General features: G+C 43.0%; 1 protein-coding gene and 1 pseudogene across 1 annotated transcript; both read left to right on the forward strand.

The window, feature by feature from the left end:
- The first annotated feature begins 7396 nt into the window (after positions 1-7396).
- LOC101066401 (odorant receptor 131-2) lies at positions 7397-8350 on the forward strand. Its single transcript, XM_029848673.1, has one exon. The coding sequence runs from the start codon at positions 7397-7399 to the stop codon at positions 8348-8350; it is 954 nt and encodes a 317-aa protein (XP_029704533.1).
- A 10625-nt stretch (positions 8351-18975) lies between these two features.
- Positions 18976-19928, forward strand: LOC115252729 (odorant receptor 131-2-like; annotated as a pseudogene).
- The last annotated feature ends 2738 nt before the right edge of the window (positions 19929-22666 follow it).

Raw genomic sequence — 22666 nt, forward strand, 5'->3', positions numbered from 1 at the left:
AAGTTAAGCATCTGAGTCAAGTTTCAAGATCCTGTTTTAACCTCTTAGTTGGTCTTACTCTGCGAAGGATAACCAGATGTGTGATCGGGTTGGCAGCAAGCTCGCCAGAACAGGGCCACAAATTTTGGTTCCTGGTCATACAGAATTTTTTTGGGAACATCTTTCAACACATCGCGGTATGACCTTTTGAAATGGGGAGGTCAAAAGGGTGCGACACAGGAAGTGATTTGACAAATGTTCCCTTTGGAGGATATTTTTTGGAGCTCTGTGGGAACAATTAAATGGTTAAGTGGGTTAACAGCTTATTTTGCCTGTGAAATGGTAGCTATGCTAATGTAGCCACAATGAATCAAGTGAATCCTCCCAAGATTCCTTCAGGACATCCAATAGGGAAGTCATTAGACTCGCTCATAAGAAGAGGTCCCACCTACCTTGACAAGGGTTGAGCCTCCTGAGCCTCCAGGTTCTTGTGGTCAGTGCAAATCACTGGAGGAGTCGATAGCTCCAACCAGTGCCTCCACTGGTCCACTGCTACTTTTACAGCTAATAGCTCCTGGTCTCCAAAATAACTCACTTTCTTTCGGTGAAGGCAGCCTAGAGAGAGTCAGGCTTTTTATTTTATGATCCAGCTCAAAAGGACAGGATATTGTCAAAACAAGAGAAAAAGAGGCCCCACATAATTTGATGGGGACTAGAGGTAAATTACTGTATTGGGGAGTAATTTCTTTATGCAGGAGATTAATTTCTTTTTTATTTAAAAAAAAAATCACAGGCATTAGTCTTTTATATTTATGAAACATTAGGGATTTACCAGTGTCCAAAGTCAAAAATCTCCAATTGTTCAACAAGCATAGAGAGGGGGGGGGGGGGGGGGGGGGGGAAGACATTTGGGGCAAAACTGTTGAGGCAGTGGTAGGCAGCAGTTGTGAGGGCAGATGACTGAAAAACTGTCTTAGCAAAGGTTAGAGTATGAAGGTTGTTGTGGAAGATTTTGTCCAAAAGGACTCTAGATATGCTGCACAATATGGAGACAACAAAACTCCAGTACAGGTGTACCTTAGAAAAGTGCCTCTACCAAGTGAAAATTCAGACAGCATATATAGCACATTGAGCTCTTTTAAAATAATGAAATTCCCAGCTTGATTGGAGAACTATTCCTATCTGGCTGAAACACATGTAGTGTCCATTTTCGCATTTCGGAAACACGCAGATACTCTCCTGGTCAGTATTGCGTCACTTCCTGTCTTCTCAATCGTTCGTTGGTTGCATTGTGCACGGGGTGCTGTATTCACTTAATATTGAACACTTGGTGTGTTGTATTCACTTTACTTAAAATTTTGAACACTTGGCACATTCTAGTCACCTGATATCAACAGTGAGAAACAACCCATATTGAACAAATACAGGGCTTCGCCGATTACTAGCGTTAGCATGGCCTCACTGTCTGTTTCACCCGGTGTCTTTGTCTGTTCAGCGTGTGAAATGTTTAGTTACTCCTCTGCCTCCCTTAGTGAAAGGAATAGGTGCAGAAAGTGTAGTTTATTTATGGCTATGGAGGCTAGACTTAGCGAGCTTGAGATGCGGTTCCACAGCTTGGAGTTAGCTGGAGTTGCGTCAAGTAGCCAGGATAAGCTAGCTGCTGCGGAGCCGCCTAGCGTAGCTTCAGCTAGCGTTCCTCCAGCAGCAGCCGAGCAGCCGGCTAGCCAGGGCGGCTGGGTGACGGTTCGCAGAATTATTCACGTCGGAGCAAATGACACCCAGCTTCGTCAGTCGTAGGTCACCAAACTGGACAGCGATGAGATGTTTAGCCGCATGTCGTCGCTTCGTCGCTGGCTGTCACGGTGGTGCCCCGAAAAAAAGGTCTCCTTTATAGACAATTGGAGCACTTTTGGGGGAAAACCTGATCTGATTAGGAGAGACGGTGTCCATCCCACACAGGATGGTGCCTGTCTCATTTCTAGTAACTTGGCTAATTTTATTAGACCCAAAGTGACCTGACAATCCAGGGTCCAGACCAGGATGCAGAGTTGTAGTCTTACACACGTCTCTGCTGCTTCCATAGAACCCTCATCCACCAACAATAATATATTTAACACTATAGAGGTAGTCTCTGTTCCACGGTTAAAAGTTCACCAAGGACAGAGCACGGGAGCGGTCAATCACCAAAATCTTATTAAAATTAATACTAAAGCACAAGTTGGAGAAACTAATATCACAATTAAGTGTGGACTGTTAAATATAAGATCTCTTTTGTGTAAATCCCTGTTAGTACACGACCTGGTAGCGGATCATCACATTGATTTATTTTGTCTTACTGAGACCTGGCTTCAGGAGGAGTATGTTCGCTTAAATGAATCTACTCCTCCTACCCATCTTAATTAACATATTCCTTGTGTTACTGGTCGAGGAGGGGGAGTGGCAGCAATCTATCACTCCAAGTTATTAATTAATCCCAGACCAAAACATGGCTTCAGTTCATTTGAAAGCCTGACTCTTGGCATCACCCATCTGAACTGGAAGGCAGAAAAGCCACCTTTGTTTGTAGTTGTATATTGGCCCCCTGCTGGGCCACATTCAGAGTTACTGTCTGAGTTCTCTGATTTCTTATCTGACTTGGTCCTTAGAACGGACAAAGTCATTATCATTGGAGACTTTAATATCCATATAGACGTTATAAATGACAGCCTTAGAAATGGCTTCATTTCATTACTTGAGTCAGTTGGTTTCCTCCAGCGGATAAACCAACCAACTCATAGCTTTAACCACACCCTACATCTAGTTCTGACTTACGGTGTTGAGGTAGAACACCGTAGCACAGAACCCAGTCCTGTCAGACCATTCTTTGATCACTTTCACATTTATGATTAAGGATTCTTCTATGCTCAGAACAAAGTCTTACCATAGCAGATGTCTTTCAGATAATGCTGTAGCTAAGTTTAAGGAAGTGATCCCTGTGCTAATCCCAGGAACACCGTGTGTTTCCCCAGGGATAAATCATTATAATCTTAGCCCTGCTGAGGTTGACTATTGCTGAAGGTGCAGCAACCTCACTGAGAATCACGCTTGATTCTGTTGCCCCCCTGAAAAAGAAAATAGTAAATCAGAGGAGCTGTGCCCCCTGGTATAATTCACATATCAGGACCCTCAAGCAGAAAGTGCGAAGACTGGAAAGGAAGTGGCATTCTTGTAAAATAGACAGCTATCATGTAGCCTGGAAAGACTGTCTATTAGTTTACAAAAAGGCCCTTCGCAAGGCTAAACTCCTTAAACTCCTTCAGCCCTATATTTTTTTCTGAGGCGTCATCGCTAATTCAGAAATCCAAGACCACCACGTGTCTTTTAGATCCCATCCCAACACACCTGTTGAAGGATGTTTTACCATTGATAGGCAGATCTATCCTGGACCAGATCAATGGTTCTTTAGTGTCAGGTTATGTACTCCGGTCCTACAAGGTGGCAGTGATTGAGCCGTTGCTTAAAAAACCATCACTGGATCCTGATGTCTTAGCAAATTATAGGCCAATATCCAACCTTCCTTTTATCTCTAAAGTTCTAGAGAAGGTTGTGGTGACTCAGTTACTGGAGCACCTGCAGAAGAACAGCCTGTTTGCCAGTCAGGCTTTAGAGCTCACCACAGCACAGAAACAGCACTTCTTAAAGTTACTAATGATCTTCTCATAGCTTCTGATCATGGACTGGTCTCTATGCTGGTTCTGCTGGACCTCAGTGCTGCTTTTGATACAGTTGATCACAGCATCCTGTTACAGAGACTGGAACATGTCATTGGGATTAAAGGGACAGCACTACACTGGTTTAGATCATATTTATCTGATAGATACCAGTTTGCTCATGTCCATGATGTTCCCTCCTCATACAGTAGGGTTAGCCATGGAGTTCCTGAAGGTTCTGTACTTGGACCAATCCTCTTCACCTTGTACATGCTTCCCTTAGGGAACATTATTCGGCAGCATGGGATAAGTTTTCATTGTTATACTGATGACACTCAGCTTTATTTATCCATGAAACCAGAGGAGACAGAGAAGTGAGTGAAGCTCCAGACCTGTCTTAAAGACATAAAGTCCTGGATGTCTTCATATTTCCTCCTCCTTAACCCAGGAAAAACTGAGGTCATGGTGTTTGGTCCTGAACCTCTCAGGGATAGATTAGATCACATGATCACTCTAGATGGTATCTCATTAACATCTAGTCTCTCTGTGAGGAATCTAGGAGTAACTTTTGATCAAAATCTCTCCTTCAACTCACACATTAAATTAGTCTCTAGAAGTGCCTTTTTTCACTTGAGGAACATCACAAAGATCAGGAAGCTGCTGACGTGGCCTGATGCTGAAATGTTAATTCATGCTTTTGTTACTTCCAGGCTGGACTACTGTAATTCTTTATGATCAGGGTGTCCAATCAACTCTTTAAGAAGCCTCCAGTTGATCCAAAATGCTGCAGCCAGAGTTCTGACAGGTATTGACAAAAGAGATCACATAACTCCTGTAATGGCGTCGCTTCATTGGCTGCCCGTTAAATTTAGAATAATTTTTAAAACCCTTCTTTTGACCTACAAGGTCCTCAGAGGCCTAGATCCATCCTACCTGGAGGAGCTAGTGATACCTTATCAGCCCAATAGACCGCACCGCTCTCAGAATGCTGGTCTACTTGTGGTTCCCAGAGTTTCTAGGAGTAGAATGGGGGGCGCAGCATTTAGCTACCAGGCCCCCCTGCTATGGAACCAGCTCCCTGTCCAGGTACGGGAGGCTGACTCCATCTCTACTTTTAAGATCAGACTTAAAACCTATCTCTTTGAAAAAGCTTATTGTTACTAATTCTGTAGTTCCAGTTTCTATCATAGACAGACAGATTATCATACTTAGGGGGTCGTCTAATCGTTAGGTCACATCTTAGCTATGCTGTTATAGGCCAAGGCTGCCGGGGTCCGGAAACATGATCACCTGACAGGCCTTTGTCACCCCACTGGGTCATGGTTTCCTCTCCTCTCCTCTCCTTTCCTCCTCCTCATCAAGCAGACTAGTTATGCTGATTCTTGTGTAGTTTTTCCTGCCCCCCCACTCTCTATTTATTTACAGGTATCGCGACCTTCGGACCTGCATGATGACCTCCGGCCCCACTGACCCGTTGTATAGCGTATTTTTTCTTGTGTTTCTGTGCTCTGTGCCTCTCCTCTCCTCTCCTCTCCCCCTCCTTCTCCTCTCCCCTCCTCTCCTCTTTCCCCTCCTTCTCCTTCTCCTCTCCTCTCCTCTACCTCCCCTTCACTCTACCTCTCCTCTCCTACCTATTCTATCCTCTACCTGTCCTCCCCCTTCTCCTCTCTTTACCCAGTCGGCCATCAGCAGGAGGGTCCCCCTACATGAGCCTGGTCCTGCTCAAGGTTTCTTCCTGGAGCTATCGACTCCTCCAGGGACTTTTTCCTTGCCACTTTTGCTTGTCTGGGGTCAGGCCCTGGGATTCTGGAAAGCGCATTGAAACAATTTTGATTGTATAAGACGCTATATAAATAAAGATTGATTTGATTTGATTTCATATGCCTTTATAGGCTCCAAGCTCCTGATGACCATTTCATGTTTCCATTAACTGAGCCTTGTGACATCAATCTTTTCAAAATATCTAGGCAGTTGTCTCTATGATAAACTCAACATGGTACTGGAAGTTGGAGAATTTCCTTATCAAGGGAACAGCCACTGAAGTGAATCCTTTAAAAACTTGCAATAAAAAAAATCAGTGCAGAGTATAACTCTTTGTGGGAGTTTGAAGTGGTCTATTTGAGCGCAGATTTCCATCTCCATCTTCCCCTTAAATAATGTTGCTCAGAAAACTTATCTGGGACTGGTAAAATTGACACTTTTCAGCTTTGAATATGTGACACTCCTACCTAATCCTCTCAATGCCACCCTCAAAGAAGAGCTCGTGTCCAGTAGGAGATGAGAAAGGACAAATAATTTCTACTTGATGTATCCCTCTATTATAAGGCATGGTCTTTAAAAATGGGGCCTAAGAAATCTGGTTGATGCATTGTCAGAATCCCTGTGTGGACCAGAGGTAGCCCGATACTTGCTCAAAACTTCTTTGAAATCATGGTAATAATTAGGGACCTCTACCAGCTCAGGATCAGAACCTTGTTCTGAAGGTGCTGGAGATCATGGGCCAGTAAGACTGGATGAGGAAAACAGTTCTTTGAACATTTGTTTTGCCAGATCTGGACAGATATTCTTGCCCAGTGTATGTGGGAAATTAGATTTTACGAGCCATAGTCCATGGATGTCATGCAGTGGTAGAGATGAAAATATAAGTGTTCCGAGTGAGCAGTTGGAGCAAGAATGAGCAACTCCAGTCTTCGAGATCTGCAATCAAGGTGTCTTGTCTAGTCTAAGGATAGACAATGCTTTCACCAGGAGTTTCACTTGCCTTGGTAAAAGCAGTTTCTACCTGGTAGGACACAAAACCTGCTGTGAATCTGGCCATGGAGGAATTGAGCATTATGGGAGAGGATTGATGTTTGCACAACCAAAGCCATGAAGTCACAGCTGACACTCCAATAGATGCTGGTTAATTCAGGAAGCTAAGAAAACAAGTGCATCTAGTTCTGATGACATAACCAGTGGGGCAAGGTGATTCGTCAGTTGCTATGACAACCCCTGGTAGAGGATATTCACCAGTGCTGGCTGATCCCAGCCACTGTCTGGGGCTACTGTATAAACTCTGTAGTCTACTCCATGACTGACTGTTTCCCTTGTTTGATGCCAACATAGGCCTTAACATCCTTACTACTGGGATAAGTAGTCAAACCTTCATTTGACATTGGTTTCAACTTAAAGTTTTAAATACTACAGCGCTATTGTTTAGCTATTCTTTGGCTGAACACTGATTTTGGGCAATATACAAGATACTCCTCAGCCTCCCCATAAATCCCCTGGGCAACCCCATCCGTTCTCTAGTGAAGTCACATTTCAAAGTTCGCCAAGTTCCCCATTGAAAGAGACATTGTGTCAGATAGAAAATAAGGATATCTGCAATCTGTTAGAAAATTAGTTGCAGTGTATGTTTGTATGCACCTTGACAATATTAAAGAATAAAAGTGAGTAATGTTCTGTATGAAAGTTAACCAATGACCAATGACAAAGTTACCTATTCCCAAATGGTTGTTAAACTGATCACAAAGTCATGTGATTGTGTCACGTGGTGATGTAGGTGTTGAGGACAGAACTCACTTATAGTGTTGAGAGGTACGGAAGGGTTCAGGCATTTATACAGGTTGAAACTACAAAGCTGGCACCTCTAACAGAAGCAATAGGCCTTTGAATGGTTTCAGGTGTTTCATCATATTGTTAAGATAGTTTCATTTACATTGTGTGAGAGGGAAAAAAATCATGAAATGAATGAAATCTGGTCTTTAGTTAATGTCACTGTTGAGCAGCAGTATCAGGGATTGCTAGAGAGAATGATGTTTTCCAGTCTGACTACAGTACCCTGCTGTGTTTTCCTCTACATCAATGGAATCATGTTGTTCAGCCTGAGGAGTAAAACAGTGTTCTGTGAGACCTCCCGATACATTCTGCTGTTTAACCTTCTTTTTGCAGACAGTATACAGATGGTACTGGGTCAGGCACTTTACATTTTGGCTGTTTGTCTAATTAAGATGACTTATCCTGTTTGCGGCATTCTCACTGCACTTGGTGTTCTCACTAGTAATATTTCTCCTCTCACACTGGTGGTGATGTCTTTGGAGAGGTATGTAGCTGTATGTTACCCCCTGAGGCACGCTGCTTTAATCACCATCGGAAACACAGGGCTGATGATATCTGTTATTTGGGCTTTCAGTTTGCTAAGTGTTCTCATTCAAGTTAGTATGGTAGATTATCCAGAAATGGAGAGCCTGCAGATGGAAGTCTATTGCTCAAGTATAACTCTGTTTGTTGGTCCCCTGTCTGATACCTATGACAAAGCCTACACCTGCCTTCTGTTTGTGTCAGCTGGGCTGGCCATTGCTTTCTCCTACATTGGGGTGACTGTAGCAGCCAGGTTAGCTTCCACAGACAAAACTTCATCTCAGAAAGCTCGCAACACACTGCTGCTGCATCTGGTACAACTGGGCCTCAGTTTGTCCTCTACTGTGTACAAACCGATACTTGCAGCATTGTCAAGAATTGTATCAAGGATAGTGCTCGTCCGTTTGCAAAATGTTTTATATGTGTGTTTGTTTATACTTCCCAGATGTCTCAGTGCCCTCATTTATGGCATAAGAGATCAACTAATCAGACCTGTCCTCTTTTATTATCTCTGCTGCCGACTTACACTCTCAGTCTTTCCATCTAAAGGTTACAAATAGACCTTTTAATCAAAGTGTAATAAATACCTACTCTTATATATGCTGAATTTAGTGCTTCTGTGGGGTTATTTAGCCATTAATAATACAGTGTGATGCGAGCAGCCTATATCCTATAAACAGGAGTTTAACATATTAGTAGCCAAACCTCAGTTTAGTACTCTTATTTGGACATTTCTTGCCAAGATACTCGTAAACCTCCCCATAAAGCCGTGACAAAGAAACTTGTCAGAGCTGACTGGAAGACAGATGTAGCTAAATTCCAAATGCAAGGAGAAAACTTGTCGGAGGCAACAGAAGACCCGAGACTGTGGCTGAGGTTCACTTGTCATACAGTCAGAGCTACAATGTAAGGTTTAATCAAAGTGTATTGTGTGTTAGGATGGCCAGTCATTGAGTAAAATAGTGCTTGTTATGTGACTAAATCGTGACAAAAAAAAAATTAAAGAATTATGAAGAGTTTTGCAAAGATATGGTTGTGTTGAAATTTTACAAAGTCTAGTCTATTAGAATAAAGTGCCATATTTCAAATTCACTAGCTGCTAACTTGAGTGCTGCCAAAAGTGTTTGCATTACAAATATCCCTGTTTTATCTGTCTTGGGATGTGTTTTCTAATAGACGGAAAACACCATTAAAAGTTGTTGTGATCATTCTGCTCTCAAATGTAGACACTGCTTCCCTCATGTGAATTAGTCTCAGGATGTCTCATTTGCCTTCATTAAATATTCAAAAATTATGGAAGTCCCTGACAATTATTGATACCCATGGGTGCTTACCAATGATCTTCATGGAGATGAAGCTACAGCATGAAATTGAACATAAGATGAAACACTAAAAACTGATAGTGTACAGTAAATGGAAAAGGAGAATTAAGGGTCAAAATAAATCAATGTGACCACTTGCAGAATCCAGACTGTAAAGGTTTTTTCAGCAAATCTCCCAGTTATTACTTACAACCACAATTTCCAGAAGCAGGGTGGAGATGACCTTTGTTTTTCACGTACAGTCTCAACTGAGTTACTGTGCTGCATAATGTTAGTTGTAATGGTAGTTTAGTTTTGACAGCGTCTATGTCAAACATAAAGACATCCATATGCACTTTAAACATTTTTTAGAAGGTGGGGAACTTTCAGTACATTTACATGCATAGTTAATCAAGGTATGCTCAAAATGATAATAGGGCATCTTGACTAAATTAAGTCCTTGACCCAATTTACAATTGAATAACTGACAGGAATGTGTCCTCCTCCTCATAATGGGTGTAAATATGCATCTTTCAGTCAGTTACTTTAGCCCCTTTTCCAGTAAGTTACCTGGTTGGCTAAAATATTGCGTCACTTCCTGTCTTCTCAATAGAGTTCGTTGGTGCAATGTGCACAGACTCTGCCAAATCGACCGATCATTAGCATTAGCATGGCCTCACCGTCTGTTTCACCTGGTGTCTCACCCTGTGTCTGTTCAGTATGTAAAATGTTTAGTTACTCTTCTGCCTCCTTTAGTGAATGGAATAGGTGCAGAAAATGTAGTTTATTCATGGCTCTGGAGGCGAGACTTAGCAAGGTTGAGACATGATTCCGCAGCTTGGAGTTGTCTGGAGTTGCGTCAGGTAGCCAGGAGAAGGTAGCTGCTGTGGAGCTGCCTAGTGTAGCTACAGCTAGCTGTCCCCTGGCAGCAGCCGAGCAGCCGGCTAGCCAGGGCGGTTAGGTGACGGTTTGCAGGAAGAGTAGCCAAAACTAAAGGCCCATGGTGTACCACCAACCGCTTCCCGTGGCTAACCGTTTTACCCCACTCGGCGACACACCCGCTGAGAAACCGACTCTGGTTATTGGCAACCCTGTTTTGCGCTACGTGAAGCCGACTCCAGCGACCATAGTTAAGTGCATTCCGGGGGCCAGAGTGCACAGAAGCCGATCTAAAGTTGCTGGCGAGAAGTAAATTCGGAAAAGTTATTCATGTCGGAGCAAACGACACGACGCTTTGTCAGTCGGAGGTCACCAAAATTAACATAGAGTCGGTGTGCAATCATGCAAAAATGATGTCGGACTCCGTAGCATTCTCTGGTCCCCTCCCCAGTCTGGCCAGCATGTCGTCGCTTCGTCGCTGGCTGTCACGAGGTGCCCAGGTGTCCTTTGTAGACAATTGGAAGAAGCTTTTGGGGAAAACCTGGTCTGATTAGGAGAGACGGTGTCCATTCCAGTCGGGATGGTGCCTCTCTCATTTTTAGTAACTTGCCCAATTTTATGAGACCCAAAGTGACCTGACAATCCAGGGTCCAGACCAGGATGCAGAGTTGTAGTCTTACACACGTCTCTGCTGCTTCCATAGAACCCTCATCCACCAACAATAATATATTTAACACTATAGAGGTAGTCTCTGTTCCACGGTTAAAAGTTCACCAAGGACAGAGCACGGGAGCGGTCAATCACCAAAATCTTATTAAAATTAATACTAAAGCACAAGTTGGAGAGACTAACATCACAATTAAATGTGAACTATTACATATTAGATCTCTTTTGTACAGATGCCTGTTAGTGCATGACCTGATAGTGGATCATCACATTGATTTATTTTGTCTAACTGAGACCTGGCTTCAGGAGGAGGAGTATGTTAGCTTAAATGAATCTACTCCTCCTACCCATCTTAATTATCATATTCCTCGTGTTACTGGTCGAGGAGGGGGAGGGGCAGCAATCTATCACTCCAAGTTATTAATTAATCCTAGACCAAAATATGGCTCCAGTTCATTTGAAAGCCTGACTCTTGGCATTACCCATCTGAACCAGAAGGCAGAAAAGCCACTTTTGTTTGTAGTTGTATATCGGCCCCCTGCTGGACCACTTTCAGAGTTCCTATCTGAGTGCTCTGACTTCTTATCTGACTTGGTCCTTAGAACAGATAAAGTCATTATTATTGGATACTTTAACATCCATGTAGACGTCATAAATGACAGCTTTAGAAATGGCTTAATTTCATTACCTGAGTCAGTTGGTTTCCTCCAGCAGATAAACCAACCAACTCATAACTTCAACCACACCCTAGATCTAGTTCTGATTTATGGTGTTGAGGTAGAACATGTGTCAGTGTTCCCTCAGAACCCACTCCTGTCAGACCATTCTTTGATCACTTTCACATTTATGATTAAGGATTCTTCTATGCTCAGAACAAAGTCTTACTATAGCAGATGTCTTTCAGATAATGCTGTAGCTAAGTTTAAGGAAGTGATCCCTGTGCTGATCCCAGGACCACCGTGTGTTTCCCCAGGGATCAATCATTATAATCTTAGCCCTGCAGAGGTTGACTCTGTTGCTGAAGGTGCAGCAACCTCACTGAGAATCATGCTTGATTCTGTTGCTCCCCTGAAAAAAAAAAAAAGTAAATCAGAGGAGGTGTGGCCCCTGGTATAATTCACATATCAGGACCCTCAAGCAGAAAGCGCGAAGACTGGAAAGGAAGTGGCATTCTTGTAAAATAGACAGGTATCATGTAGCCTGGAAAGACTGTCTATTAGTTTACAAAAAGGCCCTTCGCAAGGCTAGAACAGCTTATTTTTCTTCTTTAATTGAGGAAAATAAGAGCAACCCCAGGTTTCTTTTCAGCACTGTGGCCAAATTAACTAAGAGTCACAGTGTTTTAGATCCACGTATCCCTTCTTCCCTTAGTGGTGAAGACTTCATGAGCTTCTTCACTGATAAAGTTCTAGCTATCAGAAAAAAGCTAACCAGGCCATCCCAACAACTGGACCATCACCAGATGTGCTGACTGTGGGAACATGCAGGGTCTCCAATGAGCCCTTAAACTCCTTCAGCCCTATATTTTTTTCTGAGGCGTCATCGCTAATTCAGAAATCCAAGTCCACCACGTGTCTTTTAGATCCCATCTCAACACACCTGTTGAAGGATGTTTTACCAATGATAGGCAGTTCTATCCTGGACCAGATCAATTCTTCATTAGTGACAGGTTATGTACCCCGGTCCGACAAGGTGGCAGTGATTAAGCCGCTTAAAAAACCATCACTGGATCCTGACGTATTAGCAAATCATAGGCCGATATCCCACCTTCCTTTTATCTCTAAAATTCTTGAGAAGGTGGTGGTGACTCAGTTACTGGAGCACCTGCAGAGAAACAGCCTGTTTGAGATGTTTCAGTCAGGCTTTAGAGCTCACCACAGCACAGAAGCAGCACTTCTTAAAGTTACTAATGATCTTCTTATAGCTTCAGATCCTGGACTAGTTTCTATGCTGGTTCTGCAGGACCTCAGTGCTGCTTTTGATACAGTTGATCACAGCATCCTGTTACAGAGACTGTGACATGTGATTGGCATTAAAGGGACACCACTAGACTGGTTTAGATCGTATTCATCAGATAGATACCAGTTTGCTCATGTCCATTGCGCAGGGGCATTTTGCAGATGACATGACAATAATCACACCATGAGTGTTCTCTCACTAGAGTGGTTCACAGCCATGTGTGAAGCAGCTGGGATGACAATCAGCACCTCCAAATCTCAGACCATAGTCCTCAGACAGAAAAGCATGGAATGTACACTCTAGGTCAGAGATGAATTCATGAATTTACGATCATGGGGTGAAGGAATTATTAAATACAGGATTGGCAGGTTGATCAAAATAAATCATATCAATCTTTATTTATATAGCGTTTGTTACAACCAAAATTGTTTTTAGGTGCTTTACAGAATCCAAGGGCCTGACCCCCAACAAGCAACAGTGGCAAGAAAAAACTCCCCTTTAACAGGAAGAAACCTTGAGCAGGAACGGGCTCATGTAGGGGGACCCTCCTGCTGATGGCCGGCTGGGTAGAGAGAGAGGAGAAGGGGGAGGACAGGTAGAGGAGAGAATAGGCAGAGATCATAGAGATGCATTAATAGTACAAGCTGCTGGTATAAGAGTGGAGTGGGTCAGCAGGGTCAGAGGTCGGCAGGCCAGCATATAGCTATAAAGGCAGCTAGACCTGTGGATGGATACAGGGGGAGGGGGGAGACGCAGAAAAACTATACATGACATGCCACATCAGCAGTGATATAGACTCACTTTCCTCCACAGGATGCCTGGGTTCTCTCTTTGAGATTGGGACAGAAGAATAACATCTCTGTTCAACATCTCAGTATTGAGAGAAATCACATTAGGTGGCTTGGACATTTGAATCGAATGCCTCCTAGAAGCCTGCCTTGTGAGGTTTTCCAAGAATGTCACACTGAAGGGAGGTCTGAGGAAGACCCAGGACATGCTGGAAGGACTAAGTCCCCCATCTGGTCTGGGAGTGCCTCAGGATTCCCCCGGATGAGGTGGAGAAAGTGGCAGAGGACAGAGAAGATGGGACCTGTCAGTTTAGGCTCCTACCCCAAAAACCCAGCTCAGAAAATGATGGATGGAAATTTAATTTAGAATAATGCATGTGACCCAAGGATGATTGACACCTTTCAAAGTTCACCAAGATCCCTTTGTAAATAGACATTGTGTCTGACAGAGAATGAGGATATCAACCGTCTTTTCAAAAATTAGTTGCAGTATATGTAAACTAATAATATCAAGGTATAAAATTACTTAGAAAAATTAATTAGGTATAAAAACACAGCAACACCAAGAGAAATTGCCTATTCCCAAATGTTGTTAAACTCATCATGTTGTCTTGTAATTTTGTCATATGGTGAGGGGGGGGGTGATGACAGAACTTACTTATGGTGTTGAGAGGTACAGAAGGGATCAGAGAATTTTATACAGATAGAAATTACAATGCTGGCACCTTCAACAGAAGAACTGGGTCTTTGGATGCTTTCAGGTGTTTCATCCTATTAATAGGTTCGTTTTATTTACTTTCCTTAGTTTTCCAGCCTCATAGTTTTATTTGGTGTTGGAAATGGATCTTGGAAATGGATGAAATTCAGTCGTTAGTTAATGTCACTGTTGAGCATCAGTATCAGGGATTCAGTGGCGGGCCATGCATTTCATACCTAGGCCTTCATTAGTGCTCTGTCTAAATCAATCCAACCCTCAATAACTATTTTATGGCTATAAAACTTCTACTGCAGGTACAGCTGCGACACACATAAAAAAAGCATCAAAAATAACCTGATAAAATTGCAATATTATTTAGGAATATAGCAACATTTTACTCACCAAAAATCCTGATTATTTGTACACAAAATCCATCCTCCTTTTTTTCCTCAAGAAGATTTCAATTACTCTGTTGTGCAGATTATCCGTGCGTTTCAGTTCCATCAAGAAGTCCTTTTCTATCGCCATAGAAGCTAATGCTGAAAGTCGAGCCTGCCCTGTCGTATTTCTGGCATAAGTTTTAGTTCGCTTTAGGGCTGAGAATGTCCGTTTAACAGAAGCAGTAGACACGGGGATGGTCACCACCAAACATACAAATGTTTATAGCTGCCTCATGCTCACATTCAGATTTTTCTGCTGAAGGAAGTCAAGGAGATCAGTGGGAGACTTTCCTGCAAAATCATCCATGGCATACATTACAGTCAGTTCTGTTCTTAGCCGAGGCAGATCGAAAAGTGTTCCGTGGCTCTGTGCTAAGCTGGAAAAGGCTGCATGCGGGACATTTTTTCTGGTATTCCCGAAACCTCTGGGGGTCAAGGAGGGTGACAAAGATCAGTTTTTCGTGGTCTTAAAATCTGGCAAATAATATTGTCCAGAATCCTGCCGTGGAGTCGGCGGTAGTGCGCGCGAGGATCTTGCACTGGACCTCTTCGTGCGCTCGGAGCGCCCGCGTGCGTTCAGTAGCCTCGTAGATTTCCTCGTATCGGCCCCTCTCTCGCTCAACGGTGTCACAAAACTCCTTCACCCTTGCCAGACAAAACTGTACATCCAGTTTTTTGTCCTGTAGTATTGAAAAGAGCACATCTGAGTACTCAAAAATGCCATTAAATGTGTGAAGCAAAAAACAAAACATCCAGACATGCTTTAAATCCATCAGCACAGCCCACAGACTATCCAATCAAAGCATGTGAATATGCTGACGTTTCCGTACGCCTGCTAGAAGGCCTTGGTGTTGCCAACTCAAAATCTGATTGGTTGGAGCAACAGTTTGATCGACATTTATTTTATGCTACAGGGCCCGCAGAACTGATTGTGAAGGCCTCCAGGCAGATTTCTTTGACCCTGGCAACAAATAGTGGCTGAAATGTGATTGGTTAAATGCTTAAATATGAAAATACACGTCTGGAAGCAGCGCAACCAGGGGGCTAGCAATGAAAGGAAGCGGACAGACCATTTGGAATTATTTAATACGTATTCATGGACAAAATCTAATTAACATCAGTCTGTGATTCAGATATTTTTAGGCCGGCAGAGAAGGCCTTGCAGGCCCTGACGGCCCACCACTGCAGGGATTACTAGAGAGAATGGTGATTTCCAGTCTGACTACAGTACCCTGCTGTGTTTTCCTCTACATCAATGGAATCATGTTGTTCAGCCTGAGGAGTAAGACCTCCCGATACATTCTGCTGTTTAACCTTCTTTTTGCAGACAGTATACAGATGGTACTGGGTCAGGCACTTTACATTTTGGCTGTTTGTCTAATTAAGCTGACTTAAACTGTGTGCGGCATTCTCACTGCGCTTGGTGTTCTCACTAGTAATATTTCTCCTCTCACACTGGTGGTGATGTCTTTGCAGAGGAGGATGAATACCAAAAACCACCTGGAAGGGTTTAGACTTGTTGATGCTGTCAACTGATTATTGTGGGCATCTTTGATCCACATGATGGGTTTATACCAGGCAGAATGATTTTGCATTACTCCAAGAAGATAACCAGATGAGATTGAGATGAGAATAATGTGGGCACAAGTTCAGATGTCTCCTTTGCAGAAAGCAACTTGAGGAGGGCTAGAAACTTGATAAAGAATAGTCTATGTGAGAAGGATTATTGTTATTGTTGTTATTAGTATTATCTTTAAATGCTATTGTATGTAGACTTTGAGTGTTTGAGGAATGTTGATAGGAAAAGAAGAACATGAGAGTGTCGTAAAAGTGCTGAAGCTGCTTACAATCAAGCTCAGCAACCAGATGTATCCTGTTGGTCAAGATTAGAGAAGTTTGTAAAGATGTCAGAAGACAATGAGTTACGAGATCCTGTTTAGACACCCATTCTGTTTGCACCAATAAAAGAGGTGAGCGAGCAGCAGACGAACGGAGTTGACAGAGGAAGCTTGAACTGCTGCTCAGCTCTCCCTTGCAAGGCACTCTTGTTGTTTGCGTGGTTACTCTGAGTCTAGTGAACGAACAGCGCGGGTGATCAAAACTTCATCCTCACATCTACGATAGTAATGTGGCGGGGCCCCGACGGGGCTCGGTATATCTCTTTTCTAAGTCGACAACGCCACCCCAGGAATTCCACCTGGAGAATTATCAAGGCCGCACAAGTGTTTTCTGATGAGGATAAGAGACTGGTCCAATGTGCAAAATTAATACCTTTATTTCCAGATATCCGCTAACAACAATTGCTAAAATACTCTCACACACCCATTCACACACACTCAACGTGCAGATATTAAATTCATGTTCAAGATTTTACAATTATCTTTAAAACACCTGCACCCCACAGGGTAGGATCAGCACCACTTGGAAAATAACAGAAAACGTACACAATAATAGAACCCAAATAAACATACAAAAATAACCCACACAGCACACAAATAACACAATTAATCAAATCCAAATAACATGCAAAAATAATCCACACGAGCAAAAAGCACACTTAGTCAAACCCAAATAAACATGCAAAATAACCCACACAAACAAAAATCACAAATCAACCCCAAATAAACATGCAAAATAACCCCCGCAACAAAACATTAAACCCAAAATAAAGGCAATCCTAGTCCTCCTAGAGGCGCAGTTCACTCACACACTCGCACTTTAGATTGGACCCCACACGATGATACCTCGCAGAGGTAGACAGGAGTGACAGTCGGGAGCATACGCGATAAACGCGATGCGGAGGGCAAAACAGCAGCCGGCCAATGGCAACGGGAGGAAAGCGCACTAGAGCCGGCACCTGTAACAATTTCTGTTGAGAGAAAGCAATTTTAGGTTGCTGACAATTCCCCATATGGTGAGGCTAAAAGCAGCCGCTACGTACCGTCAGGTAAGGGAAAGAAATCTCTAAAATGGAGACGCACACCGAGCCACCACAGCGTTCCCCCTAGCAGGGCCAAACAGCCGACGAACCAAAGACACCCACGGCTCCCCAGCTCTGATGACAGCAGACCCAGGCGCGCATGGGATAGCACAGCAATCAAATGAGGAGGACCAAGTAAACTGTGGCGTGGCACCCAAAAGCTCGACAACGAGAGCAGCCAGTGCAGCACAGTCTCCTTTTAAGGGGAACGCCACAGCTGCAACTGCCCGAACAATTAAGGTGATCGGCAGCGCATGAACTCCATGCTGCCACAGTAAGAATGGTGGTGTTCCCTTGTGAAGTGGAGAGTCCGGTAAAAAAAGGGTGCTGTGGAACAGGAAGGGGTTGAAGGAGGCTGGATGGAGGCAGTTGGGAGGATTTCTGCTTGGCATAGACAGAACTGGCTAAAACAGAGTGAATCACATTTGCCCTCACCCCTGGCCCCTAAAATCTCTCTCTGTGCCTCAGGAGACAGTCAAATGGATTCCTGGGTGACAATAGACATTTGACAAATGTCGCCATTGGAGAGCAATTATTCAAAGCTCTTTGTGAACAAATAAAAAGCTAGATGGGTTTTCAACTAATCTTGCCTGTGGTCTGGTAGCTTATGCTACCTTAGCCTTGATCAGTCAGGTGAATCTTCAAAGGATTTGCTCAGGAGGGACAACAGAGAAGTCCTTAAACTAATTTTCATTTGGTGAATGCAATATTCACCAATATTCAATATTTTTTTAACTAGATTTATAGGATAGGATATATTCAGAAGGAGAGAAGGAGGCCCATCTAGATGGATGTGACTTGAGCCTCCTGGCATTTTTAATGTACTCGAGGGTTTTGTGGTCAGTCATCACCGGATGAGTCACCTCCGCCATTCAGTATCTCCACTGGTACAGTGTTACCTTCAAAACCAACAGCTCCCTGTAACCAGTAGAGTAATTTCTGCAGGGGATAACGTTCTGGAAAAAGGCACAGAAATTAATCTTTTTATCTTTCCGTTGTCCAAAGTGTCAAATGTCTACAATGAATTGTTCGTCAGCACCAGACAGGAACAGGAGATCTCTGCCAAACTGGTCTTGAGGTGTTGGAAGGCAGCATCTGTGAGGAGAGACCACTGAAAAACCATCCCAGCAAAGTTTAGGGCACGGAAACTGAGTAATGTTCCATATGTAAAGTAGCAGAACCAAAACACAGCAACACCAAAAGAAAAGCTCATCATGCATTCATGTGATTGTGTCACATGATGATGTGGGTGTGAGGACAGAACTCACTTATGGTCTTGAAGGGTATGGAAGGGATCAGAGAATTTTATACAGGTAGAAACTACAAAGCTGGTACTTTCAACAGACAAAATGGGCTGTTGAATGGTTTCAGGTGTTTCATCCTGTTCTTAAGTTAGCTTTACGTACATTGTTCGAGAAAAAATCCTTTCTTGAGTCTTCCAGCTTCATAGAGTTACTTGATGTGTTTTCTCAGAAATGGATGAAATTCAGTCTTTCGATAATGTCACTGTTGAGCAGCAGTATCGCGTGTTTCTAGAGAGAGTGATGTTTTCCAGTCTGACTACAGTACCCTGCTGTGTTTTCCTCTATATCAATGGAATCATGTTGTTCAGCCTGAAGAGTAAAACAGTGTTCTGTGAGACCTCCCGTTACATTCTGCTGTTTAACCTCCTTTTTGCAGACAGTATACAGATGGCACTGAGTCAGCTTCTACACATTTTAGCTGCTTGTTTGCTTAAATGTCTTATCCTGTGTGTGGTATTCTCAGTGTGGTTAGTGTTCTCACAAGTGACATTTCTCCTCTCACTCTGGTGGTGATGTCCTTGGAGAGGTATGTAGCTGTGTGCTACCCACTGAGGCACGCTGCTATAATCACGATCAGAAACACAGTGCTGATAATATCTGTTATTTGGGCTTTCAGTTTGCTAAGTGGTCTCATTCGAGTTAGTTTGGTAGATTATCCAGACCTGAAGAGCCTGCAAATGGAAGTCTATTGCTCAAGTATAACTCTGTTTGTTGGTCCCCTGTCTGATACCTATGACAGAGCGTACACCTGCCTTCTGTTTGTGTCAGCTGGGGTGGCCATTGCTTTCTCCTACATTGGGGTGACTTTAGCAGCCAGGTTAGCTTCTACAAACAAAACTTCAGCTCAGAAAGCTCGCAACACACTACTGCTGCATCTGGTACGGCTGGGCCTTAGTTTGTCCTCCACTGTGTACAAACCGGTACTTACGGCGTTGTCAAGAATTGTAACAAGGATAGTGCTCATTCGTGTCCAAATTGTTTTATATGTGTGGTTGTTTATCCTTCCCAGATGTCTTAGTGCCCTCATTTATGGTATAAGAGATCAAACCATCAGACCTGTCCTCTTTTACCATCTCTGCTGTCAACTTAAACTCTCAGTCCTTCTGTCTAAAGGCTACAAATAGACCTTTTCTTCAAACTCTAATATGTATGTATTTTTATATCTGTTTGCTCCAGTGCTTCTGTGGGGACATTAATCCATTAATAAACGAAAATAAGTGGAGTACTATAGATCCTATAATGAGACCCACTGAATTTTCTCATCATAATGAAATTGTTTTTGGTTTTTATTTTGTCTAGTTGTGGTGTTTCTTTTAAGTATTAAAAGGGAAATACTGTCCATTCACCTGCACAGAGGAGGATAACACAAAATGTCTACCAGAAATTTGAGTAGGGTGGCCATGTCTTTCTCATTCATTAATGTGACTAGCAGAAAAGTTGACATCAACTGATCAAGCTTCACCTCACAAACCTCACAACATGCTGCTGCTGTACCTGGTACAACTGAGCCTCAGATTGTCCTCTACTGCAGTGGTCCCCAACCACCGGGCTGTGGACCGGTACCGGTCTGTGAATCAGTTGGTACCGGGCCAAACAAGAAATAATTAAATATTTCCGTTTTATGCATTAGCTGAGTCTGAATGATCTTTTATTTTGAAAAACATTTTGGGAAATGACCGAATTCTCTTGGTTACGTCTTAAGTGCCAAAATTGAACCCACAAGCGAGAAAAATGAGTAAGAAACAGAGGTCTTTAAAAAAATAAAATCGTAAAAGAAAAGCCCCAATCGGGAGACGGGAGAAGAGCCCTCTTCCAAGAAAAAGAAAGCTTTTAACAGACAATATCATGAGCTCTACTGAAAATATGGATTTAACCCAGTAGGTTATTCCCGCATACCAAGCCCACTCTTCTTAATTTGCGGCGACCAGCTTGCTAATGAGGCAATGAAGCTTTCAAAACTACTTCACCACTTTTGAAAGGAAAAAAAAACAGGAACACGATGGGCAGAAGAAGGGCCACCTCATCAGTAAATGTGAACGCACTGAGAGCATCGTACCTGATGGTCCAGTATTCTGGATTAAAGTCATGGCAGAATACCCTGAAATCGCCACCACAGCACTGAAAACCTGGTTGCCATTTCCGACATTCTATCTGTGTGAAGCGGGATTTTCTGCGGTGACAGCAACTAAAACAAAACAATGGAGTAGACTGGACATAAGCAACATACTTCGGTGTCATTGTCTCCCATCACTCCCAGATAGGACCGTCTCATTGAAGAGAAACAAGCGCAGGGCTCCCATTGATTTGTCGTTATGGTGAGTTAAAATTTTCATGAAAATAAAATGTTCTTTATATTAGTCTTTGTAGCGTATTTGTAGCTTATTTTGAAGGGATGTTTAAACGTTATCGTAGCGAGTAGGAGAGAGTAGCGCTTGTGAGTCTTTGTGGGCACACTTATCCAGCAGTTAAACCCCCCCAGGCTGCAGTAAAATTGTCAAGCGCTGATCGGTCTGCGGTGATAAAAAGGTTGGGGACCACTGCTCTACTGTGTACAAACTGATATTTGCAGCATTATCAATAGTTTTTACAACAACATTGTTCATCTGTATTAAAAGTCTGGTATATGTTTATTTTTATCCTTGGCAGGTGTCTACAGTGCCTTGCGAAAGTATTCGGCCCCCTTGAACCTTGCAACCTTTTGCCACATTTCAGGCTTCAAACATAAAGATATCAAATTTTAATTTTTTGTCAAGAAACAACAAGTGGGACACAATTGTGAAGTGGAACGAAATTTATTGAATAATTTAAACTTTTTTAACAAATAAAAAACTGAAAAGTGGGGCGTGCAATATTATTCGGCCCCTTTACTTTCAGTGCAGCAAACTCACTCCAGAAGTTCAGTGAGGATCTCTGAATGATCCAATGTTGTCCTAAATGACTGATGATGATAAATAGAATCCACCTGCTGTGTGATAGTCTCAGGCTTCTGTTTAAAGCGCAGAGAGCATCATGAAGACCAAGGAACACACCAGGCAGGTCCGAGATACTGTTGTGGAGAAGTTTAAAGCCGGATTTGGATACAAAAAGATTTCCCAAGCTTTAAACATCTCAAGGAGCACTGTGCAAGCAATCATATTGAAATGGAAGGAGTATCAGACCACTGCAAATCTACCAAGACCCGGCCGTCCCTCCAAACTTTCATCTCGAACAAGGAGAAAACTGATCAGAGATGCAGCCAAGAGGCCCATGATCACTCTGGATAAACTGCAGAGATCTACAGCTGAGGTGGGAGAGTCTGTCCATAGGCCAACAATCAGTCGTACACTGCACAAATCTGGCCTTTATGGAAGAGTGGCAAGAAGAAAGCCATTTCTCAAAGATATCCATAAAAAGTCTCGTTTAAAGTTTGCCACACGCCACCTGGGAGACACACCAAACATGTGGAAGAAGGTGCTCTGGTCAGATGAAACCAAAATCGAGCTTTTTGGCCACAATGCAAAACGATATGTTTGGCATAAAAGCAACACAGCTCATCACCCTGAACACACCATCCCCACTGTCAAACATGGTGGTGGCAGCATCATGGTTTGGGCCTGCTTTTCTTCAGCAGGGACAGGGAAGATGGTTAAAATTGATGGGAAGATGGATGGAGCCAAATACAGGAAGAAAACCTGTTGGAGTCTGCACAAGACCTGAGACTGGGACGGAGATTTATCTTCCAACAGGACAATGATCCAAAACATAAAGCCAAATCTACAATGGAATGGTTCACAAATAAACGTATCCAGGTGTTAGAATGGCCAAGTCAAAGTCCAGACCTGAATCCAATCGAGAATCTGTGGAAAGAGCTGAAGACTGCTGT

This window comes from Takifugu rubripes, chromosome 15 (assembly GCF_901000725.2).
Source record: "Takifugu rubripes chromosome 15, fTakRub1.2, whole genome shotgun sequence".
NCBI lineage: Eukaryota > Metazoa > Chordata > Actinopteri > Tetraodontiformes > Tetraodontidae > Takifugu > Takifugu rubripes.